Source organism: Schistocerca serialis, chromosome 1 (genome assembly GCF_023864345.2).
Source record: "Schistocerca serialis cubense isolate TAMUIC-IGC-003099 chromosome 1, iqSchSeri2.2, whole genome shotgun sequence".
NCBI classification, from domain to species: domain Eukaryota; kingdom Metazoa; phylum Arthropoda; class Insecta; order Orthoptera; family Acrididae; genus Schistocerca; species Schistocerca serialis.
The window spans coordinates 331047726-331073523 of NC_064638.1; the positions used below are offsets into that span (position 1 = coordinate 331047726).

The 25798-nt window shown below is 42.0% G+C and overlaps 1 protein-coding gene across 2 annotated transcripts in view; it reads right to left on the reverse strand.

Annotated features, from left to right (window-relative positions):
• LOC126469946 (ran GTPase-activating protein 1) overlaps positions 1–25798 on the reverse strand; it is a 120968-nt gene that overhangs the window by 56884 nt on the left and 38286 nt on the right. For both annotated transcript variants that reach the window (XM_050097365.1, XM_050097357.1), the window contains exon 4: positions 16923–17057. In XM_050097365.1, the coding sequence (XP_049953322.1) occupies positions 16923–17057 (135 nt within the window). The remainder of the gene's footprint in view (positions 1–16922; positions 17058–25798) is intronic.

The window sequence follows — 25798 nt, forward strand, 5'->3', positions numbered from 1 at the left end:
TAGCAACAAATTCTTAACAATGTACATCACCCATTTGGTAATTTCAAACAATGTACATATTTATATTTACATCTACATCTACACCACAAGCTACTGTACAGTGTGTGGCAAAGAATACATTGTATACCACTGCCACTTCCCCTTTTCTGTTACAGTTGCACACGGGTCACTGGAAGTACAATTGCTGGTAAGTCCCATGAGAGACCAAATCTCTCATGATCTTTTCACAAGACGTATTTATGAGGAAGCCATCTATTAGTTGATTATTCTAGATATGAACACTCTTCAAACTTTAACAGCAAAGCTCACCACAAAGCAGAACACATATCTAACAGCATCTATCACAGGAGTTGGCCGAGCGTCTCTCATTTTTGTGCTTACTAAGTGATCCTATAGTGAAAAGTGCTGCTCTTCATTGGATCTTCTCTAATTCCTCTACGAATCATATGTGGTACAGATCCCAGATTTACTAGCAATATTCAGGACAATTTATCTGGTAATAAAGGAAATTGTGTCTGAAGATGAAACTGGATCAACATGTAAAACTGTGGGTCATGTACTGACATATCATTACACCACTGTGGTATTTAATTTTCAACTAAACACAGAAAATAACACTGTAATGAAACAGTTATAACACAGTTTCACAACATAAGTATCTAAACTATTAGATAGGAAAATCAGGATTCCACAAACTTTGCAATGCCTGAGAATACTGTATCTATACATTCATCACACACAGTCTATTCTTATGCCTTAGGCAGTACTGGCAGGAACATTATCCAACTAAGTGAAGAAATGCCATATGCTATATTTAAAAAAAGTCTGTCGCAATGTTGTTTCTAAACGAACGGCTGTATCACAAATGCATCTGAACAATTTCAAGAATCTACGTCTACATATATACTCTGCAAGTCACCATATGGTGCATGATGAAGGGCGCCTTCTACCACTACTAGGCATTTCCTTTCCTGTTCCACTTGTGTATGGAGCAAAGGAAAAACTACTGTCTTCAGGTCTCCAAACAAGTGCTCTAATTTCTCTTATCTTGTCTTCAAGGTCCTTACAAGAAATGTACACTGACGGCAGTACGGTCATTCTGCAGTCAGCAGCAAATTCCAGTTCTCTAAGTTTCCTCAACAGTGTTTTGCAAAAGAACATTTGTCTTCCCTTCAGGGAGATCCATTTGAGTTCACAAAGCATCTCCACACAATGTGTTGATTGAACTTGCTGGTAATAAATCTAGCAAAACTCCTCTTAATTATTTCAATGTCTTCCTTTAATCCAACCTCGTGAGGATGCCAAAAACTTGAGCAGTATTCAATAATAGATCAAATTAGTGTTCTCTATGTCAATTCCTATATAGATGAGCTCCCAATAAACTGAAGCTGACCATTTGACTCCCCTACTACTGACCTTACATGCTTGTTCCATTTCAGATTGCTTTGCAACGTTACACTTAGATATTTAATCATCCTGATTGTGTCACGCAGCCCACCACTAATACAATTTACAAATATTATAAGGTGGTTTTTCCTATTCATCTGCATTAACTTACATTTTTCTACATTTACAGCAAGCTGACAATCATCACATCAAATAGAAATGTTGTCTAAATATATGCTCCTACAGTCATATGACGATGGCACTTTTCCATACACTACACAATCACCAGCAAACAATTGTAGATTGCTGTTCACCTCATCCCTCATCAAATTATTTATGTATAAAAAATCGGAGTAGTCCTAGCATACTGTCTGGAGGCACTCCTGACGATACCCTTACCTCTGATGAATACTTGCAATCCAGGACAACAAACTGAGTTCTATTACTTAAAAAGTCGTTGAGCCACTCACATATCTGGGAACCTATTTCACATGCTCAGATCATCATTAACAGTTTGCAGAGGGACATCTGCCAGTTGCCCTTTATCCATGATTTGCAGGACATCATGTGAGCGACAGGCAAGCCCAGCTTCCCATGAATGATGCTTTCTAAATCCATGCTGATGTGTGGACAGAAGCTTTACTGCGTCAAGGAAATTTATTATACTTGAACTTGAAATATGTTCGAGAATTCAGCAGCAAACCAATGTTAAGGATATTGGTCTGTAATTTTGTGGGTCCATTCTTTCAACCTGTTTGTATGCAGGAATTACCTGCAGTTCTTTTCCCAGTTGTTTGGGAAATTAGAGCTGAGAGAGATATTTGTGTTAAGTGCAAGCTAAATGTGGGACCAACACTGTAGAGTACACTATAAAAATGAACTAAGATTCCATCAGGACCTGGCAGCTTACTTGTTTTCAATTCTTTCAGTTGCTTTTCAATATCAGATATGCTTAAGGACATGATTATGACTGTGAACATTCTATGCATTTCCTTCTCTTTGTCCTTACTATTAAGTTCATGGTTGAGTATGCTTAAATTAGTGCATTGACTAACAGTGTCAGTACAGTACTATTTAGTGAAGTACACAACAATACATACGCTAAATTGGCTGCCACATAGTCACACAGAGGGCTCTGCAAAAATTTGGAAAACTTATTTTTTTACTGGTTCATTTACAAATCAATTCCAAAACAAATTGTAACTCTGCAGTGGAGGGTGCACCAAAATGAAACATCCTGGCAGATTAAAACTCTGTGCTGCACCGAGGCTCGAACTTTGGACCTTAGCCTTTTGCATGCAAGGGCATCAACAACTTAACTACCCAATCAAGACACACAACCGATCCTCACAGCTTTACTTCCACCAGTGCCTCAGCTCCTAACTTCCAATAACTTCACTGCTTACAATATTCTCTTACTCATCTTATGTTCATTAATTAAAATTGTTTCACTGAACACAACTATTTTCTGAAGTTACAAAAGTCAGATAATCGGTTTCTTCTGTAACTGGATAGTATGTGTAATCATTTAACATACATTGTTAATAAAAATGGCAGAGATCCTGTCATTTTAGCACTGTGCAAGAACAAATTATGTAACTTCCGTTCAATGTCCATTTGTTGGAGACTAATTTTATAACATTTCTGTCAAGTATGGAAAGCCCATGATATTTTATAACATTTCTGTCAAGTATGGAAAGCCCATGATTTTTCATTTACATTTAGACTTAGATTTATTCTGTTTCCTCTCACACTTATGAACAAGTGTCAATTTCACCACTGGTGTGTATGTGTGTGTGTGTGTGTGTGTGTGTGTGTGTGTGTCAGATGTTAAGGAATATGGTACTTAAATTTTCGAAGATGAAACTCCCACCACAGATACTAGAAAAATATCGAACAAATGTAACAATATTTTTCGTGTCCAAAGTGTACAATATTTAGGCATCAGGTGACTATAATGATATGGCAAACTGGTAGTATATTGAGTCCATTGGACACACAGAGGCCCTACACTTATGAAATAATTAAGGAGCAACTACTCTGCAGAAACTGAAGAGAATATTTTTTATCTTAAGATTTTCTGGTGAGCCAACAAAAGTGTTGAGGGAGATAACAAGGGGGTGAGGGGTGGGGTCACGTTAAAAGGGAAACAAGAGGAAGGAAATTAACCCTCTCATGCACAAATTATCAAGCCAGAATTAATAAACATTTTCAGAAGACCTATCTTATGCAAAATTTTTCACAACTCAAACTGCTCCACAATCTGTGCCATCTGGATCCTTCCCACCAAGAGGAGTTTTTCTGAATTGCGCAGGTGGGAACTCTCCCTGCAAAATATACTGTGCTTCTGTAACCCTCCTGGTCTCAAACTTCGTCAGTCATTGTCCTTACCCACCTAGCCCCTGCCTGTTCCCATTCCAGCACTCTACAGACCTCTATTCCACATCCAGTCTTTTTACTTCTCCTTTTCTGCTACTCCCCCCCCCCCCCCCCCCCCCCCCCCCCCCCCCCCGTCTAACCTCCAACTGCACCTAACTGCCCTATCCTCTCTCCATCTTGTTCCTGCACTTTTCCACTAACAGCAATTCATTGTCCCCCATCCCTGCCATGTGCTGCTGCTCATAGTCTGGCTTCAGCTGCCAGAGACTGTGGTCATGTATGAGGGGTGTGTGTGTGTGTGTGTGTGTGTGTGTGTGTGTGTGTGTGTGTGTGTGTGTGTGTTTTCAACAAAAGTCTTGTTGGTCAAAAGCTCATTTTGTATCAGTATTTTTGTTGTACCTATCTGTGGCTCAGCATCTCCACTATATGGTGAGCAGTAATTATCCTTTTCATAACTCAAAAGAAGTGTCATTTTAGGTTTTCCCAGGATAGAAAAATCTTTTCGCAAGTATTCAGGTGGGTGTCATCATCCAAAAGGCATAATATTTCAGCAAACCAATTTCTAGTCATTTTCAGCCATTCAGCTGTCCCACTAAATACCCCAGAAGTGCTCAAAAAATCCAGAAAATTATTTCCATAGACCAATAAGGAGGTGTCCTCATATTAGGATAGATAGAACACAAACTACATCTTGCTTAGAACATTTATCAGTAATATTAAAGAATCCCTGAAGGGTTTACACACTATCTTCAATTTTATTTTGAGGAATGACATTGTTTCATACACACACAATCATTACATTTCTTAGGGATGTAATGTGTTTTAAATCAACAATCATGACACATGTTGGCATTTTGACTGCGACTTGGCAGGCCAGCATGATCCACCATTGAGTCATAATTCATTGGGTATGGAATGACAGGCTGTTTTTTTTTTTTTTATGTTCCGACAACACTAGGCTTCCATCTGAAGGTCTATTGTATTCTTCCTTCAACCTCTGCTTTCGCTTTGAGTACTGGTCCAGAGATCATTCTACTTTCGAATGTTTGCAGATCCATATTTTTCTTATTCACTCATCTTCCAGAATATCCAGGCATTAACTGTAGTTACATTTAATACATGGTAGAAAGTATTAACATGTGGTAGAAAACACTCATGTGCCACCAAAGACAATTCTAGAGCTGGCAACGACAGAATCCATCAGGTCAACACCTCTATGTACTTATAATAAATTCCACTATCGTGGGGCTTTTAATCTCTGTAAACTTCTTTTTTATTCGACTAAAACTGTCAGCAATCCCTTTAGGTTCTCTTCCAGTATATGATACAACAATTACAAGGAACTGTCAATCCATTTTGTAATAGTAATGCCTCCCAATGATGTAACTAACAAAGAACTGCCATTCCCTCTTCCTGTAATGTCTTCTGCTCCCTGCAGTCAGTAATTGTGAATGGTACTTACAACCCATACATTTAGCTCTTCCAGTTTTAGCATCAAGGGAATGCTACTGAAGAGATTGTCAATGTGAACATTGTCGTTCATTCCACAAATGTCATGACACCATGACACAGATGCACAATGTCTTCTACTGTCCCACATTCACGAACATCAGTGTGTCCTCTCCTCCAGCATTGAAACTGTTCAAAGCAATACATGTAACCAGACACCCCAGCTCACACCCACATTTCTTCGACTTCTTTGGCAGATATTGCTTCAAGGATCATCTCCCTTTGAATGGAATAACCATCTCAACAACACGGAAATTCTCCAGATTTGATAGCCTCATGATAGTTACAATGTAGAGCTTTCAAAACTGGCCATAATCTTATGGCTTGCCAATATTATCCAGAGAATTTGAAGAAATATCTTTGAAAGGTAGGAAATGGCACAGATCGTAATACCTTCTGAAACACACAGCACCTGCAATCAAGTACATGCGTAAGCCAGTTTCCTCAGACCGACATCGTCATATTCTTGGTTATTCGAAATAAGTCATTATTGGTGCTGTACTGAAATATCTCTTCCGTTCATAAACAGAAATGGAGAAATACTATTTTTCATTCTGGCATACATACAAGTTGGTCTACCCAACAATTTCACCTGAGAATTTCTCTGGAAATAAATACCATAAAGAAATCACGGAGACTGTCTCCAGAACACACTTTCACCTTTTTAGTAATCGTCAGCACAGTAGTTGAATCACCTCATTCACTTAACAAAATCATATTCCTTTTCTAAGAGTCTGTCGCTGTTCCTGGCTTAGACCAAACTCTTCGAATGTCAGTTTCAACGTCAGTGTTGTTCGTTGCACTTGTTTTATTGTTGTGAATATAACTACTGGTTTCACTTGTTTTTGAACATATAATATACGTGTCAGGAATGAGGTCCACTTCAAATAATGGTTTATTCTCAGAGGCATCAATCCAACCTAAGTCATCATCTGATTCAGCCTCCAAAATTGATTATAACTTGATGATAGTTCTTTACTTTGGTCTTTATTTGGACGTATTCTACTGTTATTGAATAACTTGGCTGCTGAATGCAGTCTGTTAAGTGGCTTTACTTAGTTTTGGAAGTGAACTACGCAAATAATATTCATTATGTATGCACATGAAATTAATTTCTGAGGTTTGGCTAAACCCACTAGCTAAATTTAGTATATTTCGGAATGACTATACAACTGTGTGCTACATGTAATAAAATACTGGATTTATAAAAGCATAATGGGAAAGAAAATCAAAATTCCATTTGAACTGAAGACAAAAATGGAAAGGTATCTTGAAGACAAAGTGCTTATCATAAAAATTACCATTACTTATCACTATACAACTCAGATATCTACACACTACAATGTCCATAAAATGAGAAACTAAGGGAAGGAAGGGAAAGGGCGGAAGATGATGTGAGGGAAAGAAAGTGACTAACTACAGGGGTGGGAAGGAAGACGCACAGGAGACAAGAGAGACGCTCAAGACATAACAGACCTCGTAAGGAAAGGAGTGGGAAGGCAGACGGCTGGAGTGAATCACCAAGCCCAGTTGAAGCCAATCCAGTCGGGGTGAAGGGGGGTGCAAGAGGGCCTGCCATCCCCTCCATTCACAGATAAGGTGGAAGGACCCTCCCTTAAATAAAACGATAAAAACCCCCATCATGAATAAAACATAAAACGAGATCTGCTGCTGAGGTATTGGCAGCCATCATAAGGCGTAGCGAGTCTGGAAAGATAAAAGTCCTTCGTAGGGTGGCTAAGTTGGGGCAGTCCAATAAGATGTGAGCCACAGTCAACATCGATCCACAACAGCAGAGAAGGGGTCCTCATGATGGAGGAGATAACCGTGAGTCAAAAAAGTATGGGCGATGTGGAGCTGGCAGAGGATGACAGAGGCCTTACCGTAAGGAGGATCGCCACGGAGTTGTGGAATTCTTAAGTGCCCTGAGCTTGTTCGGCGAAGAAAGAGTGATCCATTCTGCATCTCAAAGACCCAAAACCTGACGACGTGATGCTGAGCGAAGGTCTATTTCCAGAATGCCAATAGCAAGAGATGACCTGGTAGTAGCTAATTTAGCCAGTTGATTGGAAAGTTCATTGCCAGGAATCGCAACATGGCCTGGGGTCCAAATGAAAACCACCAAGCATCCACATTGAGCGAGGAGAGAAAGGGAGTCCTAGATAGCGATGACCAACAGGTGGCGAGGAAAGCACTGGCCGATAGCGTGCAAACCGCTCAATGAGCCACTACAGATAGTGAAGGATAGTCCTGAGCAGGAGCGGATAGGGTTCAGTGCACGCAAGATGGCTACCAATTCTTCAATAAAAACACTACAGCCGTCTGGCAAGGAACGAAGTTCCGTGCGTCGCGCACAGGTGTAAGCAAAACCAGCGTGGCCAGCAACCATGGAGCCCTCAGTATAGATCACTTCTGAACCCTGAAAAGAACTGAGGAGAAAGGAGAACTGGTGGTGAAGAGCCATCACAGGGACAGAATCCTTTGAATTGATTGAGAGATCAAGACAGAGTTGCAGCCGAGAGACGCACCACGGAGGGGTAAGTGTGTGAGCGGAGAAGAGAGGTGATAAAGGCAATTGCTGGAGCTCAGAAAAGAGCGACTGAACACGGACAGCCATGGTAAGCCCACATTGTGGCCGCCGCTGCGGCAGGGTGACCTCCGTGTCTGGATAAAGGAGACCATAATTAGGGTGCTTTCAGGTGCAGCGAATGCGGAGCGCATAAAATATCAGCTGTTGCTGGTGCAAAACTCACAGTGGTGGAATCCCCACCTCTGCGAGAAGGCTAAGTACGGGGCTAGTCCAGAAGGCACCAGTCGCAAGTCGGACCCCACAGTGGTGGATATATGCAGTGTCGAAGGCGACGCAGAACCATAGACAGGACTTCCATAGTCTAAACGAGACTGAAGCAATGCTCGATACAATCGCAGGAGAACAGAGTGGTCTGCACCCCAGATGATATTGCACAGACACCTAGAGATGGGACCAGCACGTCCTCTTCAGCTGGCAAAGGTGAGGGAGCCATGTCAACCGGGCATCGAAGACCAGACCCAAGAAGCGATGGGTGTCCACCACCTCGAGGGGCTGGCCATCGAGGCACAGTTCCAGATGGAGATGGACTGTACGGTGATGGCGGAAATGCATGACACAAGTCTTGGCCGCCGAAAACTGAAAGCTGTGGGAGAGAGCCCATGAATGCGCCTGACAGATTGCCCCTGTAGACGGCATTCTGCAGGGCCCATTACAGAGGAGGCGAGGTACATACAAAAATCATCAGCATACAAAGAGGGGGACTCTGTCGGCCCAACAGCTGTCACCAGACCGTTAATAGCTATTAGAAAGAGAGGGACACTCAGCACGGAACCCTGTGGGACCCCATTTTCTTGCCGATGGGGAGAGGTGTAAGAGGAGCCAACTTGCACCCGAAAAGAGCGACAAGAAAGGACGTTACGGATAAAAATGGGCAGAGTGCCACGGAGGCCCCATTCGTGAAGGGTGGTGAGGATGTTGTGACGCCAGGTGGTGTCATAGGCTTTATGCAAATCAAAGAAGACTGCAAGGAGGTGTTGCCGATGGGCAAAAGCCGACCGGATAGCAGACTCCGGGTGGACCAAGTTATCCACCGTACAGTGGCCACAGCGAAAACCACTTTCAGTCGATGACAAAAGACTGCAGGATTCAAGGATCCAAAACAACCAGCGACTCACCATGTGATTAAGGATCTTGCAGAGGGTGTTAGCAAGGCTGATTGGATGGTAGCTATCCAACTGAAGAGGCAGCTTCCCTGTCTTCAACACCGGAACAACAATGCTTTCCTGCCACTGGGTAGGAACGACTCCCTCACTCCACAGATGGTTGAAGAGGGTCAGTATACGATGGTGGCCAGCCACCAATAGGTGTTGGAGCATTTGGTTACGTATCCGATCTGGTCCAGGAGCCGTGTCAGGAAAAAGGGCAAGGGCACTGGTGCTGGCAAATTCCCACTCGCTGAATGGGGCATTATACGGTTCTGATCAGCGAGAAAACAAAAGACAAAGGCAGTCGTTCTGAACTCTCTTTCAGGGGAAGGAACGTGGGCAGATACTGAGCCGATGCCGAAGCTTGAGGAAAATTTTCTGCCACAAAGTCCGGATTGGTAAGGACAAACCATGCACAGAAATTCCTGCAAGCCCGGTGGCCAAAAATTCGCCGGAGTTTCGCCAGACTTGTGAAGATGGGGTGTGGGGTCCTATGGCAGCTACATATCATTCCCAGCAAATCTGTTCTGAAATTTGATTAGGTACTGGCCCAGGCACAGAGTCGTTTAAAGACCAGAAGAAGAGCAGTAGAAGGGTGCTGCTTGAAGTGTTGAAGAGCATGGCGGTGGTCTTTTATGGCTGCAGCAATTTCCGGAGTCCACCAAGGGACCATCTTCCAGCGCGGGGGGGGGGGGGGGGGGGGGGGGGGGGGGGTCCTGAAGAGGAAGGGATTGCTGAAACAACTGCTGAAAGGATGGAGGCAGTCAAAGTCTGAGTAGATTCATCAATACTGTCGTGTGGCAATACAGGGGGGATGGGAGCAGAGGAGAAGGCACCCCAGATATGGCCCACCTGGGAGGGCAATGGAGCGAGAGACACTCAAGGAAGGTCAAAACAATCGGGTAATGGTTGCTGTCACATAAGTCATCGTGGACGCCCCACTGAATCGATGGAAGAAGGCCGGGACTGTAGACGGAGAGGTCAATGGTTGAGAAAGTGCCGTGCGCCACACTAAAGTGCGTGGGAGCACCAGTGTTTAGGAAACAGAGGTCAAGCCCTGCCAGAATAGCTTCAACTGTCCTGCCCAGGGCAATAGCCGTATGACTACCCAACAGAGGGTTGTGGGCATTAAAATCCCCTAATAACAGGAAGGGAGAAGGGAGTTGTTGAAGAAGGGTGGTGAGGGCATTAGACATGGGCAGCCTGTCAGGTGGGAGGTAGAGATTACAGATTGTGATTTGGAGTGGCCAGATGGACCCTGACAGCAATGGCTCCCAGAGTGGTATGGAGGGGAACCCATTTACTAACAATGTCCTTGCGGACCAAGGTGCAAACACCACCAGAAGCCTGCAAGGGGCCAATTCGGTTCTGACAGAAAGCGTGGAACCCACGAAGGGCACGTGAGTAAGAACTGACAAAATGGGTCTCTTGGAGCGCAATACAAGCAGCAGAGTAGAAGGAAAAAAGGGGCTGCAACTCTGGAAGGTGATGCAAATATCCATTACAATTCCACTGGAGGATTCTCAAGCCGGAGTCTAAAGTGGAAGCGAATAGACCAGAGTCAGTCACGCCACAAAGTTGCTATCCATCACCGATAAGGATGGGGTAATATCCATATAGGTGGGGTCAGACTCTGTTAGTTCATTGACTGTAGGAGGGGAAGGCTGCACCTCAGGAGGGTAGCAGAGGGGCCTTGCCCTTCTCCTGTGTTTCTGCTTCTTCTCTTGGGAAGGAAGAGAAGGGCAGCCTTCAGCGCGGGTAGGCACGGAATTACACCCGGCAACCTTGGCGCCCACCAGCCGCTGATCACCCTGCCGATGTAGATCGCCTTTCGGGGGGAGGTGCCAGGAAGAGGAGTACCAGGAGGGAGCTCCAGTACCGGTGGCTGCCGAAGGATGGGAGCACTTCTCCGGAGGGGGAGGGGGAGCAGCACCCGAAGGGGTGGGTATGGGTACTGAGGGGGAGAAGGGGGGAGGAGGAGGAGGCTGAAAGCATGGGGCGAATGGGGTGGGGCTGGGAAGAGAAAAGGGTAGGAAGGGGAATGGACGTAATTGAAGCAAAAGTAGAGGTCACAGACATGGGAGGGAGCCGGTCATATTTTTGACGAGCCTCAGTGTAGGTGGAGCCAATCTAAGGTTTTGTACTCTTGAATCCTTCTTTCTTTCACAAACACCAGGCATGTAGGCGAGCGTGGAGAAGGCTGTCCATTACAATTTACACACATTGGCGGGGGAGCACAGGCACTCCCCTCATGGAGGGGGTGCCCACAGTCACCACAGAGGGGATCAGTGGTGCAGTGGGAAGACATGTGTCCAAACCTTAAGCATTTAAAACATCTCATCGGAGGTAGAATATAAGGTTTTACATCACACTGATATACCACTACCTTGACCTCCTCTGGGAGGAAATCACCCTCGAAGGCCAGGATAAAGGCGCCCGCAGCAATGCGATTCTTTAGGGGGGCCCACTGCACACGGCGGACAAAACGAACCCCTCGCCTCTCAAGGTTAGCACAGAGCTCCTCATCAGTTTGCAGAAGAAGATCTCAGTGGAAAATAATGCCCTGTACTGAATTCAAAGATTGGTGGGGCATGACGGAGACTGGGACGTCACAGAGATGGTCACAAGCATACAGGGCATCAGACTGGGCAGCAGAAGATGTCTTAATGAGCAAAGCACCGGACTGCATTTTACTCATCGATTCAACTTTGCCATACTTATCTTCAATTGTGTCCACGAAAAACAAAGGCTTGGTCATGGAAAAACTACTGCCATCCATCCTGGTACAAACCAGGTACCGAGGGAAAGGTTTCAACCCAAGCTGGTGAGCTCGACCCTCCTCCCAGGAGGGAGGTAACCAGGGAGGGGAAGGCCAAACGATCAGAAGAAGGAGTGGCACGTCTGCTACCACTCTTAGAGATGGCCACAGAATGGCCAGGATGGTGAAGCTTTCATCGCTTCATACGGAAGGCGTCTGCCCTAGTACCACCCACTCCGATCAGGGGCTCGCCCCGTGGGCGCCACCCAGCCACATCTAGGGCCGTCTGGCATGGGGGCCATTGCCGGGAGTTCCAGTGCACCAAAATGATGAGCATCAACTCCTGGGCACACACAAAGCTTTAACAGCTCAGGTACTAGTAGTGTGGTCCCTGTGGTTTCAGGAGGCTCAGCCAAGTGGGTACTTAACGGCCCCACCACACGGACTGGCTACCGTGCTGGTGACTTAGCAGGAGGGGGGCCAGGATGGAAAGGGGAGGGGGATGGGGAGGGGGAGGGGAGGGGGAGGGGTTGGGGAGGGGAGGGGGAGGGGAGGGGGAGAGGAACCTGCACTATGGAAGCTAGGCAGCAAGTTCATCCCCAAATGGCTCACACTGAACGGAAAATTTTGGAAATGGAGTCAAACCCCAAGGGGACCAAAAATGCCGAAAAGGACATGGAAACAGCAAAATAAACAATAGCACAGACCAAAACAAAGCCAGCAAGACAGCCAGGTCAACATAAAGAAGTGCACTAAGAGGGAAAAGAGGGGGCAGGGACAAAGGAGCAAGGACAGGGAGGGAGAGGAACAGGGATGTGAATGAAGCCTTCAGAGGAAAGGAAAGGAGACTGCAATAGCTCGGGGCCCCATGCGTGCCACACACATAACCACAAAAGGACTGTGGGACCCCTGGGGGAGTCTTGTATTGTCTTTTCTCTCCGGAAAGCAGTGCAATCTGATGAGCATGGAGAATGGTACTTTTCAAAGTTGACACAGATGGAGGAAGGTCCACAGTGAGTGTTCACATGCAGTGCTCTTCCACAATCTCTACAGATGGAGCTGGCGTGGCAACGCCAACACATGCGCCCAAATTTCAAGCAAGGGGGCATGCGGTTTCACATCACATCAGTATATCATCACCTTGACCTTTTCAGGCAATGAATCACCTTCAAAAGCCAATATGAAGGCACATGTGGCAACCCTACTGTCCTCTGGCCCCCTATGCCCACAACCGACAAAGTGCAGACCCTGATGCTCCAAGTTGGTGAGTAGCTTATCATCAGAGCAGGTCTCTATGGAAAATGTTATGGGGAGTGGCAGTCACCGGTATATCACTCAGCTTATTACAAGCGAGCAGTGCCCGTGACTGGGCAATGCCGTTTTGAACTAAATTGACCCACTTTACACTTTAGAGATAGCTGCCATTTTCCCAAGTTTGCCTTTCAATTTCTCCACAAAGAACAAAGGCTTCATGGTCAAGCAGGAATCACCATCAGTCCTTGTACAAAACAAGTAGTGCAGTGAGTATTGCTCTGTTTACCACTTAGCCATACGTTCCTCCTATGGCGTAGACAGGGAAGGGAACATTTTAGGGTCGTATCACTCTGCAACGAAAGAGGACTGTTCTTTCATAAAGACTGCCGGGGCCCATGTTTGCTTCATTTGTGGCTTATCTGCCAAGATGCCACCCACTCTGAACGGGGTCTCTCCCCATGGGCAACACCCAGCCTCAGCAACTGCTACCTGAGCAGTAATCCATTGCTTATAATACCCATGCCCATCACAACAGGCACACAGTCCTTGGCATACATGGAGAATCTTCAACTCAGGCAACAAAAGCACAATCCCTGTGTAATCAGGGGGTCTACCACCATGCAAGTACTTGATGACCCCTCCCCCCCCCCCCTCCCATTGGGATGGCTACCATGCTGGGTTTAGGGTGTATTACCATATTAAAGGGAAGGGTGCAGAGATGGAAAAGCACACAGATGGAGTACACACCGAATCGGGACCACGTGTTTATTTCATGAAAAGTTGTACAATACACTGGTAGTGGAAACTTGGGGCCCAATCATAAACCAGGTACAAGCAAAGTCAGCACCAAGAAAACCATCCAATGGAGGGGGTGGGGGTGGGGGTGGGGGGGGGGGGAGATAGTGGAAGTATAAGCATGTAGCAAGGAAAGGGAGTAATGCTACATAGGCTGGGGCCCCGTGATAGTCAAGCACACTTACAAAAGAGCTGTGAGTACCCTGAGAGGGGTTAGATGGTAGTGTTGTAGGCACACATAGTAATGTGCTTGTTATAGTTAGTGGACTTCGTTCAGGTTGGAAACAGCCAATATTTTATGACTGATACTCAGATGATAGTGGTGCTGCTAAACTCAAAAGTTTCCTCACTTCATAATGTTGGTTATAGTGTTGTCACAGCTGTTTCTAATCTTGGGCCATCAAATCGATGCGTCTGAAACAAACTGCATATTGACTACGTCAATTCATGTTTCCCATTTGCACAGGACCCGGCAAAAAAAGTGTGGGTATTTTCAGATGTCCCCCGCTTGTGCAAATTACTTCACAACCACTTCTTAATGATAGCATTAAGCTTTCCGATGGGATGTGATTACAAAAGCACCAATCATGAAACTCCTATCATTAGATAATGCATAAATTAACATGTACCCCAAATTGCCACAGTTTCATTTCAATGCCAATTGTAAAGAGTGGCAATTTGTATAATCAGCCTTGCAACTGTTTTCAAGTACAACTGCTCAAGCAATGCATTGTCTGTTGCTGGACGAAGAGGAAATACCAATTCTTGGAGAACTGTTGACAAACAGAGATCAGCGTATTAGCAAGCACTTACAGAACTAATGAACAGCTCCAGAAAACTATCTTCAACAAAAGGCGTTCTCCCTGTGAAAAAATGCAGGTTGGCAACGGCAAGCAACTACTGCAATTCCATGAGGAACTGTTCAAATATCAATTAATTCTTTATTTGGCCTTGATGCTGACCTCCTGTCACTCAGAATTAAGTATATTTTAACAGAACGGCTAAACCAAGACTGCCTCGACAATTTGTTTTCTTAGGTTAGAGGTACAGGTCGTTTCTAACACCATCTTTCCCTAAAAGAAGTGAAAGGTCGCCTGTTTTTGTTGCTTCTGGGAACAAATGCTCATGACATTCTGCTGTCAAACACGTCATCTGTGGAACTGGAAGACAACTAACAATAATTCCTGTCATTGAGTTTGCTTCGTGGAATTCTGCCTGATATTTCTGAAGCAATGGCCATGCTAGATGGAGAACCAGAGATGCAGGACAAGTTTCAGCTGTGAGGCTGCTGCGTTGTTCGCTGTGACAGAAGATGTTGAAAGCTCATCAGAAGAATTCAGATATTAGACAGGTTACATTGCACACTGTGCTGCGAAATATAACAACACACTGGGGACATTGTCAACTGAAGTATTTCACCCTGCTCCAATGTGACTCTCAGGAGAAGAATATTCAGGCCAAGTGTAAGCCTCTTATCAGAACTCTGGCATATCAAATGGAGTAAAATACTTCACAAACTCTTAATATGAAAGTAAATCAAATATAAACATGATTTTTATCCTGAATGTCTACAGCTGGTAGGACTTGGCATATGTTCTAGTATGCTATGGGAGGGGGTGGGGCAGGCAGGGCGGGGCAGGGGGGAGGGGGAGTTTGCATTATGAGTGAGGAGAGTCAACTATTCCATTCTTCCAAACAATTCATCAATAGTACTCATGATGTCTGGGCAACAGATGAACCCTTCCATTGCCCAACACATAATTATAAAATTTCTTGCTTGTGAAGGAATTCAACTGACAAAAATGACTGCATTGTTCGGAGACCAAACACTGTGGAGGGCTCTTATGTTTGCCTGGAATATTGAGTTCAAGAATGAACGAGAATCAGTGGAAAATCAGGAACATGATCACTACCCTCAGACCAGCATTACAGATGAAAATGTTTAGGTAATTTGAGATGTTCCTAAAGACGATTGATGGGCGAGTCTAGCTGAAATTCCAGAACAGCTCAAAATAAGTTATCGGAGTGGTCATGCAATTATCACTAACGCCCTAAAGTTCCGTGAACAGTGTGCCAGATGGATCCCTCACATTTTGACCCCAGATCAGGAGTTGAGATGTCCCGAGGCTTGGGTTATGCATGTTTGAGTCATATTGTCACCTGTAATGAAATGTTGTTCCACCACTACCCTCTCATACTGAAATAAGCCACTGTGGAATGGCAGAAGAAAGGTGAGATACACACAGTGAAGGATGTGTCAGTCAGCTGGCAAAGTTCTTTCAACAGTTTCCTTCGATGGGCAAGGCATTTTACCCACTGATATTTTGCATGAAATATGTACAATCAATGCTGCTTACCACTGTGAGTTGTTGAAGAAGGCGAGGGCTGTATATCGCCACAAAAGATGAGACCAACCATTCAAGATGCCATCCTCCTTCACAACAATGCCAGGCCTCATCCTGGGGCTCTAGTGGTCTCAAAACCTGAAGAAATTCATTTGACTCTACTCATCCTCCCTACAGCCCAGACCTACAACCATGGGATTTTCATTTGTTTGAGCCACTTAAAGAAGCTCTAGGAGGGCAACAATTAGAAGACAAGGGCACAGAGAGATTCATGCACAATTGAATGGTGCTGGGATTAAAGGAAACTTCCTTTCTATTTGGAGAGATGTAAAGCAGGAAACAGTAGAAAAATAAACTAAACTTGCCTTTTTTTACAATAATTTTTAAAAATAAAATCCCGTTTATGTTTGATTTATCTTCAAATCCACTGATGAATGGACATTTGTCTTAGCTCTGCAGAAAGGGGAGAGACAAAAGGAGAGAGACACCCGCCTGCAAGCAATTTAGAAATCTTTTCTTAATTGTTCAAAATAAAAGCACAGACTCACTACAAACTTTCATCAACTCAGTATGAATTTTAGCATCACAGAAAATAAAATTCCCAGAGTAGAGAATTTTCTGAACGAACTGGATACTAGTTCACCCATTCATACACAACTTTAAACCTTCAAAAATATACAAAAACCAAATAATTATGTCTGATGGATCATATTACTAGGAAATTTAGAGCCTAACATAATTATAATGAAATGAATACTTGCCTTAAATACTTCTGCCAGAGCTTTTGCTCCTTCATTTTCAAGTCTGTTGCGTCCAGCAATAAACACTTTGAGTGCAAGTGGACGTCCTGCTGATTTGCTATTTCTGTGACAATCAAGCAAACCTTTGGCCAACATCTGAAAACATAAAAATTTAGCATTGAATACACTGAAATTATACTCTGAAATCTGTACATAACACACACACACAAAAGAGTAATACCAGAATACTGAACTCCTAATACGACACCTCACAATAACTGCATAATGTTAAAACTTATATGAGCATATTTATGTTGTCTTTTCACTGGACTGTCCTTTCCAGGACAAACTATTTTAGGTAAAAGTAAGTACAAAACTAACTTTTACTGCACAGAATTAGGGATTTCATTATTAAAAAATTCATATTTTAGACATTTTATCTGGTACAGTATGGGGTATTCTGACATTTATGTATCCCACTATTATAATTTTTTTTTGGTAACCAACTTACTAATGTCAATGTAGTTTGAAATGTAAAGGAGGGAAATGTAAACTATTTTTTAAGAGGAACTAAATATACATAACACTGGGTTAAAAATAATATCACAAAAAGTTCACAGATGTGACAGCCACAGCAGTACAAGTAAGTAGAAGAAATGTTCAAATTAAAATAAAATCTTTACAGCTGCCACAACTACTTCAAACCAGCTATGATACGATCATACTTATCCTCAGGTTTCATCCATTACTTTTAAGTTTCTTCGTTGCTTTTTAAGTAATTGTAAACAATGCATTATTTTTTTTAAAAATGAACTGCACTTTGATTTAAAACAATCTGAAATATCAAATAACAATATTTATAAAACAATGGAAAATCCAGAATGGAATGTAACATAATGAAAAGGATAGTTGCTACTCACAATATAGGAGATGAGGAGTCACAGAAAGGCACAACAAAAAGACTGTCACAAATAAAGCTTTCAGCAAATAAGGCCTCTGTCAAAAACAATCTCTCACACACACACACACACACACACACACACACACACACACACAACTGCAGTCTCAGGCAACTGAAACCACACTTATAGCTTCAGTTGCCCGAGAATGCAGTGTGTGTGTGAGTTGTGTTTGCAGTTGTGCTAGTGCGTTCGTGTGTCATCTATTTCTGACAATGGCCTTACTGACCCAAAGCTTTATTTGTGACAGTCTTTTTGTTGTGCCTATCTGTGACTCAGCATCTCTGCTATATGGTGAGTAGCAACTTTCCTTTTCATAATATTGTCACATTCTGTCCCGGATTTTCCATTGTTTGATACATCTATTTCAGTAATTTCAATCAAGTTCATGTCAAACAATAACCAAGAACAAGCCTTCATTCATTTGCACGTGCCTCCTGTAGTCAAGCTCTGGTTCACCTCCACAATTGTTACCCCCCCCCCCCCCCCCTCCACTTCTCTCTATTACTGAAGTTACAATTGCTTGATGCCTCGGGATCTGTCCCATGGAACGATCCCTTCTTTTTATTCAAATTGTGCCATGAATTTCTTTTTTCTCAACTTCAGTTCAGTGCTTCCTCTTCAGTTATCCAATCTACCCATCTAATCTTCGGCAGTCACCTGTAGCACCATATTTCAGAAGCATCTATTCTTCTTGCCTGAACTTTTTATCATCCACATTTCACTGACATACAAAGCTACGCTCCAGACATACAACTTCCGGTACAACTACATTACACATAAATTTATTTTCGATGTTAACAAGTGTCACTATGAGCTGCCCAAATCACCTTCCACACATGCCTCATTTCAGCCCCTACAATCATACCTATCTGCAAAAAACCATTAAAGCTATGCCAGTCAATGTTTTGTACTCCTTATGACAGTGGAGATAGCCATCAAAAGCTAGAGTGCCAGCCATCCTAGCATTTCAGCCATTTAACAAGGCTCAGTATAATGAAGACATCACAATGCCTCACACTGCACTTTGCAAACGATATCAAATGTCTTGATAGCTAACAGGCTATTTTGCTATCTACAAATCCACAATTATCTTATTTGGCCCAAAAGTTCACCTTATGGAAGGTTTTATTCTTGAACACACTGTTCAGACTGTGCCATTGTAACAGGTTGCATTTTGCATGGCTAACATCCCATTATATTCCTTAGGTTTCGTGAACAGCCTACTGCTCAGATTTCATATTGTGTAAATTACCTCAATAATATCGTATAGACTTACTTTTCTTCAACCTGTCTTCTAGGATATGTCACAGGATCAGTACTGCCTTGTGTGCTCCTATATAATATTCACACCTGTCAGAATCTGCCTTCTTTGGAACTGGAATTTTTACATTCTTCTTACATCTGTGACACACACACACACACACACACACACACACACACACACACACACACTGTACCATTATATTCAGATATGCTTAAAACTCAAGTGTGGCAGGTAAATTAAGAACATCTTACCACATGCAAGACAATTCATTAACCAATAATCACCGGTTTACACACAGGTGCTTTGTTGCCACAGAACATGACCATACTAGCTGTAGCAAACTTCCTTCCCTACAAAACCATTCATGGCAATCCCATGATGTCTACGAAGTCACGTATCCTTCAGACTTGCACCCGTATAACCATTCTGAACAAAATGTAAGTATACGGTATCCCATCAAATGGCTCTGAGCACTATGGAACTTAACTTCTAACGTGGTCAGTTCCCTACAGTATCCCATCAGTGTAACGTGTGTGAGAGAATTTAGTGTTAACAGCTCATGTCCTGACCTTTTAAATCCATTTTCAATGCCACCATCACTGCAAATCTGCCCTCCTAATGGATATCCACATACACACACTATAAGCAACTTCGAAAAATTATTTATCATTTCCTTTCTTGCCTTATTCATGAGAGGACCATGGATGCCACTGTTTTCCATTAACTCATCTTCACATCACTCCAAGCAACAATAAATCCTCTCCAAAAACTTTTAGTGATGCCCTTACAACATACCTCTTTAAAAGTGGTTATTCAAGAACAGATTGCAGGCAAACTCAACTGTTTTCCATAACTCAAAATAATGCCAACAGTTGGTTTCTTTCACTTCTGAGAAAAGAAAAGGAGTGTCATTGGACCAGACCTGAACTTTATGACATATGCAAAAGTGTCTGTATTTGAGAGTCCTCTAATAAACACTTGCATTTGGCTGCACTGAGGGCAGGCATGTTGTCATGGTGGATCAGAAGACACCGCAGGCTTACTTTTGTGTTGTTCTTGTGAGTTATTTTGAGAAATTGTAATACAACCCTCACCACTCGCTGGAATGCGCTCTTGTAGTGGTACCAGGGTGTATACATGGACAAGGAAACAAAATTCCCAGATTTTTTCCGGTTAAAAATACGCTTTCTCCCGGGGGAAAATACACTTTTCCTGTGTTAAGTGACAGTATACTCTTCCTCGGCACTGTAAAACTCATCAATCCTTAGAATGTTTATGGTTTTATATACCGACACTTTAGAAAACGAAACTCGGGGGGGAGGGGGGGGGGGACACACGTTTTGAAAGACCTTTGATGTGCAGCAACATGTACGCTGCATATTTTCGTATTACGAAGGTATAAATCTGAATTCCAGCAACAACCGCATGTCACTTTCCGAAGCATTGAAATCAGATTGCGATGCGCTTTTGTAAGGCAGACACATCTCATGTCACGTGATCTCACCAGCTGATGACAGCATAAGACACGTGATGCAGTCAGTTAATAGTAAGATTACTCTGAAGTAGTGCGAACACACAAGTAAGGAAAGTTAATGGTTTACATTAATATACATAGCATTCACATAAGAAGATTAATAAGTGGGAAGAGAAGCTAAGCTTCCACATATAATGTTGATCTTTTTTGCGCATGTTACACTTTAAGATACATCACACAGATGTACCAGTAAATTTTTAATAACGATGTAAATGTAAATGTAAATCTTCTGGGCTCGAAATTCTTCTAAATGGTTGTCCTCATAGAGTTGATTTTTAAATGAGAGTCAAACGCTTTGTGATTTAAGAAATTTATCGTACATTCTCGCACATAGTTCATCTTGCGTAAACGGAAATTTACTTTGAATGTAACGCTTTTCAAACCACCAGTCGCAACGTCTTCTTGCGACCTATTAGAAATAGGTTCATTTCAGCAGTTGCCAGAGAGCACCAGATGACGGGTGTCACCGTGCTTGCGCAGCTACGATAACACATGAAACCCGATGTTCCTACATGTAAAACATTAAAAGATCTCACATTATGTCATAAAAAAGAAACAAGACATCAGAGGATACTTCAAGAGCATCGAAATTTCGTGAACCATACTAAAATGCATAATTCGGCTTAAAGTGCACATTCGTAAGCCCAGATTCGGATGCAAATTTTCTTGGAGTACCAGTACTGTATTATCTCATGTTTGGTTCTTTATTATGGCATAATGCCAAACGTGCACTTGAAATGCAGCGAACTGTTGAAACTAGCCAACAATGTGAAATTAAACACTTTGTTTCAAATAAATTGACTAGCTCAGCAGAAAAGATTTATTAAAAGCCACATCTCTTTAGCAAACCGACAAAAATAACTTCATTGTTCTGCAAGGCGATTAATGCTTGACTGTCAGAAAGGTGGACATAAAGTCTGAAACTAACAACATATTTTAGTTTTCCATAATTATGCGAACGTATTTTAATTCATGTGCTAGCTCTCGGCCAAAAAAATCCATTTTGTTTTCATTTAACGTGAGAGAAAGAAACAAGGAGGAAACAAAAAAAAAATCACTGAACGTAAACACAGGTCACGTGGAGATGACCATCCTCCCCACCACAACTCAGACTGCTCTGTGCATCAGCCACGGATCTACGATATTTCCAAACCGGGACAATGCTAGATAGTGGCAGCCAGCCACATTTCTGTAACCAGAAGCAACTGCGCACACCCAACAGTCCGCCCGCAACTGCTCAAACGAATCTAAATTAAACAGTTCGGAGGCAATTTGTTGTTATGAAGCATTGCAGTCTTTCTAAAGCCTTTGACACACTTTGCTGTCGGCAGGTGCTTGTCTGAGCACTGTGTTTTGTTGTTGTATATGGCGCATTTCCTTTGCAACTATAATTTTATTTCCATTTTCTTTTTTTCTCTCGTTCATGTTTTGTTGCTGCAGAATCATTCTGCATTAGGGGGATACAGTAATATCCTTTGTTAGAGTATCGGTTCTTACCAGCCAAAATCACAAAAATTTAACTGAAAACTACAACAATGAAAGATTCCCAGAATTCTAAACAATTCCCGGGTTTTTCCTGGTTTTCTCCCGGATGAATAAATTCCCGGGTTTTTCTCGGATCTCCCGGTTGTCCCGGGTCATATACACCCTGGGTACATAACTAGTCTGTCCAATGCTCTCTTGGGAGTAAACTGTCGGTTAGAAAGTAAAAAAATATGACTTCACATAAGAACCTGGCAGTTCACATGCCAAGTATGAAATTTCTTCAAACATTGTATGGAAGTGGCACTATTGCTTGGCTTGTAGAGACTGCTCCATCAGTGAAATTTGTCATACCACAGTATACGTATTTACAATCATTTCCATCCTTTCTTAATGTGTAGTCCACATGGCCTGCAAGCCTGGAGTGAAGACAGTAGACACCGCTCTTTAGTGCACATTCACTTATCTCTTCACTTATCTTGGATGGGCTTCATTAGGGATCATGACTGGTACTACATGTGTGGGTTAAGCTGATACAGCAACATTCTGTACAGTTCTGATCTTCCAGAATGAAACTTGTCTTGCATGAATAATTCCGAAAGCTCTGCCTTCTGTTTCAGGTTTACACAGTACATCCACTGACTCTAAATCGTTTTAACATAAATAATCTCTTGCAAGATCTTAGCCAGGTAGTAACTGTGACGATACCAACAGCATCACTATCCTTAACCATTTTATGAATAGTAAATTACTTTGTTTAATCGCTGAAGGTGCTTAATGAGTGGACTGAAACTATTCAAGAGATTGTTCTTATCAGAATTCACTGAAGTGACAGAATGTTGTGACCATGGGAGCACAGAAATTCTCAAAACCTGTCCAAAGAACCAGTTCAAAGTCTTACACTCTCTGAAATAACAATTATTTCCACTTGCAACAAGAGGTGACAAAAGTCTTCAAACTTAACCCAAAATCTTTCTGTCATAGAGCTTAATTTCTTCTAATGGTACTTTCTTAGTTACTAATGCCCGGCAAAAGATTCTTCTTCTTCTTCTTCTTCTTCTTCTTCTTCTGTGTACACTGATGGATTAAAAATACTGAAGCACAGCTCTAAATTTCTTTGCTCTCTTTCTTCAGAGATTACGGCGAGGACCTCAAACACTCAAATAGGATTGGAGAATAAGTAGCATTAAAGACTTATGTGGAGCATTCATGGACGTGACTTGAAAAGATGTGTGTCTTCACCCACTGCAGTGATAAGGGTTGGAGGTGACACATTACACCCCACACCAATCCCAAATCAAATACACCTTGTTCCACTTTCCATTACACCATTGCACCCTGCGAGTAATATGGCTTTTACTTCTGTAAACTTGAGTTTAATGTGAAAATTGTAATTTTTAATTGTCCAGCCTTCCTAGACATATATTAAGTCTTTTGTACAGTCTATAAATGGTCGAATTCTTGCTGGATAAATACAATTTCCTGAAATACTTTGAAGTTCCCACTTATCAATGGGAGACTGTCTTTATCCTTTGAGGAAGAAATTCCTTGAATAAGTGCAGTGTCAACTGAGTGAGTGTTACAAACACACCTAAGTCACATAACTGCCATATTGTTGTCACATTCACACACTATGCCTCAGTCACTTCAGTGCACAAACAGCAACTTTCTTCGTACAATTTTCTATATGTCCCTGCATTTCTCTGAATAAGTCCTCCATCTTCCTTCCCAAGAAATTTTCTGCTCAGACCACAGAATGACAGGGACCCACCTTCGTCCCAACAACAGGTGGATCCTCCTTTTCATCATGATGTCTTGAGTTATCTGCCTGATCTAACCTCTCCCACTCTATTCCCTCTAAGGAAGGACTTAATATTTCCACAAAACAGGATAATTTCATGTATTTTTGTATGTGTCTTATCAACAATACTGAAAACTTCACTTCCTGTAGTTAAGTAAATTCCAACAATTCTTTCTCAATTTTGGAGTCTTCTCATATGAATTTTCCTTTTAATGCAACTTACATTTTTACATCTTCATATAAAATATTTGTCCTCTATTATGCATGCACAGGATGAAAAAGACTCAAAGATATTCACAATCATGACAGCTTTATTGGTCCACAAGTGATGCGACCAAAATGAATCGCAGGTGTCCAGTCTCTCGTATCATCAGCTGAAATTTATTTACCTACAGACAACAATACAACTTATATTTCACCACAATAATTATTTTTGTTAAAAGTATGGTAGTTTCTTCTGATTCTTACTAATCCAACAACTTTAAAAAATATCAAATATTTTCAGAAAAGCATTTAACAAATGAGAGCAATATACTCAAAATATAATGAGTCTGAAAGCTCATTCTCAAGACACTACATACTGTGAGACAGTAAACTTTTGTTAATCAATTAACTATAATCTTTGTAAATGAATTAAATATAAACTTAACTTTTAACAAAAACTTGCAGTTCCCACTACCAACTAAATATAATGCATCAAATCTAATCTGAACATATAATCAATACTTGAAACCTTACTAACCTACTAATGTTTAACAAAAGCACAATGCTTATAATGATTTTAATTCCTTTTTAAAACTATTCTCACAATACTATAAATTAAGTTTACCTCTACAAGAGATCAATGAAACTGGAGACCACAAAGAAGGTAAATTTATATCTTTGATTAAAGTACCCTGTGATAGGAAGAGACACCCACTTTATATTTAATTCCAGAAGACCAATTCTAATTAAGACTTATTTAAGTAGAAGCAATGTTGCAAAATTCTTCATCATGTCATAAAAACACACCAATACAATGCACAGTAAAAATATGGTAATTTGGAACATTATTATGAATGAGACAATTTTGGTACACACATAATATTCTGCTCTCTGATGAAAGTAGAAGTGAGATATTGAATTCAAATCACCGGTCATTAAGTTCAATAAATTCCTCTTAACAGAAGCAAGAAACAGGGATAAAAATTTTCAGTACATTTACTTACACAGGTGTTGCATACTTCACCAGCAGACATCAGTTTTGAATATTCAAATATTGAAAACATTATAACCCCCCCTTTTATGTTCCCAGAATTAATGTTTTCCCGCCATTTACAACATTTTTAATCGGTCTCGTCAAATTTCCTATGCCCACAATGTTAATTTGCATGATATTTATAATTTTCCCATGATTTACGTGTTACGCAAAAAAATTTGTGGAGAAAATGTGATGCTGGGATAATGTTGGCCATCCAGTAGTGTTTACAAATATTAAATGTTTAAGTTTCTTGACACCAGGGCACTCTATTCAGCGGATTTGACTGGGTAAACAAGTAAAAGGTGTAACAATTTGCGCCATATCTCCCACCGCTGCCAAGCTCTACTTGGCGTGGTGAATGATGGGAGTAGCTTGGTTTGTTCAAATGAAGATTTCATTACCAATCAAACCATTTCCAAACTCTCTCTACTGCGCAAATGCAGTTTCATCATTGTTGTGATCATCCTGAAACCTATGTCGAACCATATTCAGAGTGTTTCGACATATGACCACGGGGAGCGCTAATTGGCACCGTCATTCACTTTGCGTTGCTCAAATGTTTTTAGTGTAAACACAACCCCGGTTACATATTGTATTCATGTTGAGCATAACGT